This window comes from Agrilus planipennis, unplaced genomic scaffold (genome assembly GCF_000699045.2).
Source record: "Agrilus planipennis isolate EAB-ADULT unplaced genomic scaffold, Apla_2.0 scaffold29, whole genome shotgun sequence".
Taxonomy (NCBI): Eukaryota; Metazoa; Arthropoda; class Insecta; order Coleoptera; family Buprestidae; genus Agrilus; species Agrilus planipennis.
In genome coordinates, this window is record NW_020442462.1 from 364411 (window position 1) to 370410 (window position 6000).

The window sequence follows — 6000 nt, forward strand, 5'->3', positions numbered from 1 at the left end:
GAGATATTTCCCATATTTTTTTTCATAAATCCGCCGTAAAAACAAACATTTTAAAAAAAAATTCATCGAAATCGGATGATTTTTCGATTTTCTAGATCCAAAAAACGAGGGAACCGTGAAAGTATAAAATTACCGAATTTTTAGTATGTTGTAGAGATGAATATGCTGATCATTTTGATATATATATATATTGGGTGCGGAAATAATAATAAAGCATAGTTATTGAACTAATATAGGTAATATACGGCAGGGTGCTTGAAGATGTATATGCATTGGTGACGTCATTGTTTGATTAGGTAGATTTATGACAGACTGGAGTATACTTGATGCTCCTGCCAGAGGCGGGCTGATATGTTAGAGTATTTTATTTACAGAAAGCATTAGTTTTATACATTTCCTAGTACAATATCGGAATTTTATACAATTCCTAGGAAAAGTATACATTTTCCAGGATATGTTTGTTTAAAAAATTGTTGAAACAATATTCTAAACATTTCCTAAAGAGCCTCGGAATTGTATATACCCGACTAGAATTTATAAGGGGCATGCCCCATGTAGCGTGGAGGCCTCATGTGGCAAACGAGGGGCATGCCGGTATAAGGATTGCCCCGTAGATTCCTCATAAAAACCCCACCAAAAAAAGTGGTAATACTAAAATGAGGATTGCCTTATGGGGTTTTCATATGGGCCTTAAGGGGCAAACCTCACATGTATAAACTTACACATTTTTACTTAAGAGCAAACAAATTTTACAAATAAGTGATGTATGTATATATTTCTCCAAATGAAGATATAAATTGTATTGAAATTTGTGGAAAAATACTGCCAAAAAAATCTTTATCCATGCGATGCTAAATATTAAAAAATGTATAGTTTCTGCAAACAATGAAAATATCGCTACCCGTAAAATCATAGAAGTTGATTAAAATAATATATTATACCGTTGCTACATGTGTAAAAGTGAATATTGTGAGCATTTTTTGTTTTCAATTTGTTTTTTGTTTTGCCGATTTTAAACACCATACCTGTTACCTTATCTAACATACGTTTTTAATCTACTCTGTTCTGTGAAATGCATTGTTTATGTTTATATTTTTCAACGGATGTTGAACACTATTGCTTTCTGTCTAGCGTCTAGCGCCTAGCCCAGCAAACCAGCATTAAAAAATATTATTATTAGCATACTTAAGATTATTTGTTTAATTTTAATTTCTGAGCTCACAGTTCGGTTCGACCTACTCACAGTAATTAGATGATAATAATTTTTTTAGTGTAATAACTGTTGTAAAAAATTCATCCCCATGAATATTCATAATAGCGCATTAAAAACGGTTGCGGATTACAAACATAGGTTGATTTGTAAAAAAAAAAGAAAAAAGAGATCGACATAGCGCCTTCGCGCACTGCTTTAAAGTGCAGGAACATATCAAGAAGCTAGTGAGTGTCAGTTGGAATATTTGCTTATTCTACATAAAGCGAAGAGACAGCATAATCGAAGGCTGCTGATGATGTCAACCTTTTTAGAAAAACATTTAAGCATTATTCCGAAAATGATTGTAAATAAGGGTAAGTAAAATTACCATCGAATTTATCATTAATGAATCTTATCTATACACACTGAGAAGAAAAGACGTTTCGATACTATTAAGCTCCTGTATATAAAGAAATGAACACATTTTTTTATTCTTATTGTTCATAATCCGTCAAAAATTATTTATAATATTTTAAATTTATAGATCATGAACTATCATCACAAAAGGCATTAGGAAATAAATCAACAAGTGAAAACAACCACTTAAAAGTTCAAATTAACTTCCAAAAGTGCAACGAAAGCAATTGGTACGCTAAAAGTGTTTTAAGTAATAGATTTTTAAATAGCTGAATTGTAATTTCTGTTCTTATGAATGATATTTGTATGCTGTTTTCGTTTTTAGATGAAGAAAATAGTAAACATTCTTCCACTTCAGATGACGAAAGTTGTAACCTTGCAACAACGAAAAAGAAAAAGAAAATTAATAATAAAAACATCATAAGAAAGTCTCGAATATCTTCATCTAGTGGATCTGATTAAATAATTCAATAACACTGACTCTTCAAGAAAAATTACATAAAAATTTAAATTCATTGACATCCGTCGACGAGTAAATATAAAACTAAACAATAGGAAGGTNTCTATTTTAACATTTAATTAACAATATAATTATTTATAATTATCTACTCTTTCATTGATAATAATTTTGCTTAATAATAATTAATCAAAAATACAAACCTAAATATTTTCTTTACTAATTTTTGGTCTGAATGAAATTTTCTCATTGGTAAAATATGTTTCTCAATCAATTTTGTATTTTTTTTTCATTCATTATTCCAAAAATTTTTAATGGGGCAGCAATAATTTTTCCCCGCGGGGGCCACATGCGGCATTCCTGATAAGGGGCAAATGCGGCATTCCCGATGAGGCCCACATGCGGCATTCCTGATGAGGCGCAAATGCGGCAAGGCGTTATATACCCCTTTCTTGCCCTAAGGGGCAACCTCGTGGGGCCCACAAGAGGAAGTGTGGCTGCCCCTTAGGGACCCTACCTGCACCCCCATCAAAATTCTAGTCGGGTAATTCCTAGATTTCATTTATTTCCGGTATCATATATTTGCAACTAACAGCAGTATTTTAAGAACTTAAACTGTTAAATTTATAAATTTAAATTTGGAAAAGTAATAAATTAAAAAAATAACGAGGTAGTTAGCGACATTTAAATTAATTCAAAGTTGTAATCCACACTACACAATTACTATTTTTTGTCAAAGTTTTATTATTTTTAAGATAAGATTTACCAGATTTAAGACGTTACTTGTACTTTTGGCGAAGGATCTGGACAGTAATAAGTAATTGTTGACAAGCTTAATACAAATGTTCAAATCCATTATAGGTAATAAGGAAATAAAGGAAACAAATAATCCTAAAGAGCTCGGCCCTGGACGACTCAATGTACCACAGTATAATGGTGAAAACATATTATTTTTTAGACAAACGATTAGAAATTTACTGAAAAGAGTTAATTAATAATGCAATCATGCATGACATATATGAAAGATTTGTTATAATGTTAAGGTCGGAAAATATAAATATCTATATATCTACTTATTTATTTGTCTAAAATCTTTATGAAAATTAACGCAAATTATTTTAACATATCAAACTAAATTATAACTCATAAAATAAAAGGAAATCTTAATGGAATTCCTAATAAATTCATTCAAATGGAAATGAATTTTGTCACTTTCCTTATTTCTTGACAAACAGCTTAATCCTGAAACCTATTGCCCCAAGAAATGCTCCTATATGTTCTATAAAATGTTAATATCGAGTATATTTTTAACGAATGTTTTTTCTTTCTTATTAATCTGTAGTTGTAGCAGCTGCGCGAGCTTCTCTGAAAATATGCAAATATATTGATTGAATCGTTATCTTCCACGCATTAAATATTAATCAAATAGGAAATACATATACTAGAAATGAATTGTATAAAAATGAGATATGTCAATTAGAAGAAACTTTTATATACCGTTGAATAAGTTTAATGTCAAAAATAAAGAATGTAAGCAGGTCGTACACGTATCGTCGGTAGTACGAAAAGTATTTGATAAAGAAAAGGAAATAAAGCATATCAAGGAAACAACAGCGAATACAGTCGCGTTGGGCTATAGTTAAAGTAAAATGCTCACAAAATAACAGGCATTTTAAATTAATAAACGTGGAGAAGAATGTTTCGAAAGTATTAAAGTATTAGAACATAAACTCAGTAAGGTTCTTTTGTGTAGTCAAAAAGTTTGATATATTTGCAAATTATCTGACTTAACTTGAATCAAAAATCACGTTTTACTAACACGGAGTTTTTGGCTTTTATCCATATCTATATTTATGTGCTACACAGAGAAAACTAAATTTTTATGACAACGCTAAAATTATACAATTTTTGATTGTAAATGACTAAATTTGCCGTAGAAAAAGTAGAATTTATTAGGAAACTTGTAATAATCTCAATTTTGATATGTTTCTTTAAAAATTATTTCAAGTTTCTTAATTATTACTATTAAATTTGTAGTATCAACTAAAATACCTAGTAAATTTATTTCTGCTGGGATTTTATTTTTACAAATTCGGGTCCAAATTGTAATTTTTATTATTTTCGCTTACGAAGCAACGGGCTAGTGGGATAACTTGTAAATATCGCTTTAATATTTAGGTAAATTATGAAATCACTACAGGTTTATGCGTGTCAAAGATCATTTGCACAACATAAAACTAATTTTTCTTTTTCTTGGGAACAGTATTTTTTTCTGGATAAAAGGTAGCCTATGTCCTTTTGTGTAACCCTATTCATGAGAGGTTTTATCCCTGGCTTCGCTCGCGTTGATGTCCTAAATGCGTGTCAAAGATTATCGACGACCCCATAAAACTAATTGTTTTAGCCCTCGGGAACTATATTTATTCTGGATAAAAATCTCCTTTTTATACTCCTGGCAATGTGTGCACAAAATTTGACGAGAGGTTTTACTCGCGGTTTCGCTCACGTTCATGTCGTCTCAAAGATCATCGACGATCACATAAAACTAATTTTCTATCCCTCGGGAACAGGGTAAAAGTACCCATCCTATGGCGTTTCTGTACTCCTGGCAATGTGTGTTCAAAATTTCATTTAAAATTATCTAGCTACATTCATGTGGTACAATTGTCTATACAGTACATGCTAATTATAAAAAGCAAGTCTTATTACCTGTACCCGTCGAAACCGGAACTGACGATGTGGGGGTGGCTGGGGCATAGGTCGGATGACTAGTAGGCTGTGGAACTCCCGAATTACATACTGCCGCCGCCGCGACCGCCCTGGAATTATAGGACGAACTTAAGGAATGTAAGGGATCGTGGAACATGTAAGGGTAGCCACCAGGGTCGCGTTGTTGCAGACAGCTACTGCTTAAGCTACCGGACATCGAACTGAAACAAAGAAAAAGATGAAGTCAATGAATAAAGAATAAACAATTTATAAGAATCAGATACAGAAATAATTATGGAGTTTCAACATGTAACAGGTGCCACCCTAAGTATTGCAAATAATTTCCAAAAAATTTAATAGAAAATGAAAAAATAACCAACTATGAAATATTCATTTTTATCATAATACCTACTGCTTTCGATATATGTATATTGAATTGAATTACACTCGGTTGTAGGGTTAAAATACCACCACCGAGTTCTAGTATGTATTAGATACCCTTATAGACGTTGCTGGGATAATTGTTTTATAGCTTGAATTATTTTTTATTGATATTTGCAGTATATGCTAAAGCTCCGTACTTTTCCGAACTTACAAAATTTGCATAGACGTAGCTGAGATAAGAGCCCCTCTTGTCTACAAAAATTGTTTTATAACTTGAATGATTTTTTATTATTATTTGCACTATATGCTAAAGCTCCATACTTTTCCGAACTTAGACAGCTACCCCCCCCCCTGTAAATCTCGCAGAAAATGTATGAACTCGCCTAATCACTAATCAAAGTGCAAACGGGGCCTTATATGCTCACTTTAGAATAAAATAGTAGAAGTCGAATTAAACAATTGAAATAAAATAAAAATGCATAGTCAAATTTACTTTTATTTATTTAAGGATGTTTGGGAGGTACAATCGGAGACAAGAGTACATAAACTAGAAATTTGTGATTAATTAGGTTTTGCAGCATATCATGAGGTAAATAAATACTATCTACACTAAAAAAAGTATACAGTTTGAGAGAAAATTATTTACTTTGAATCTCTATTAATAATGAGCGTAAAACTTTTTAATATGTTTAAATAATAATTAAAACTTTAAAATTGCGTTTATTTCAGACAATTATAAATATTATCATTATATTATCAAGTAAAAACGAGATTTTCAGCTAATTTTTCATTTTTTCCTCGATAACCATTTAGTGAATTTGAATAACCTTACGCTAAAGTG

General features: G+C 31.2%; 1 protein-coding gene and 1 long non-coding RNA gene across 2 annotated transcripts in view; one reads left to right on the forward strand and one right to left on the reverse strand.

The window, feature by feature from the left end:
* LOC108744433 (paired box protein Pax-6-like) overlaps nucleotides 1-6000 on the reverse strand; it is a 91008-nt gene that overhangs the window by 3930 nt on the left and 81078 nt on the right. Inside the window, exon 8 of the mRNA XM_018480188.1 lies at nucleotides 4776-4996. Coding sequence (XP_018335690.1) covers nucleotides 4776-4996 — 221 coding nt within the window. The remainder of the gene's footprint in view (nucleotides 1-4775; nucleotides 4997-6000) is intronic.
* Nucleotides 1738-2001, forward strand: LOC112906536. Its single transcript, XR_003232398.1, has 2 exons — nucleotides 1738-1839; nucleotides 1935-2001. It is a non-coding gene; the product is annotated as an uncharacterized LOC112906536 (long non-coding RNA).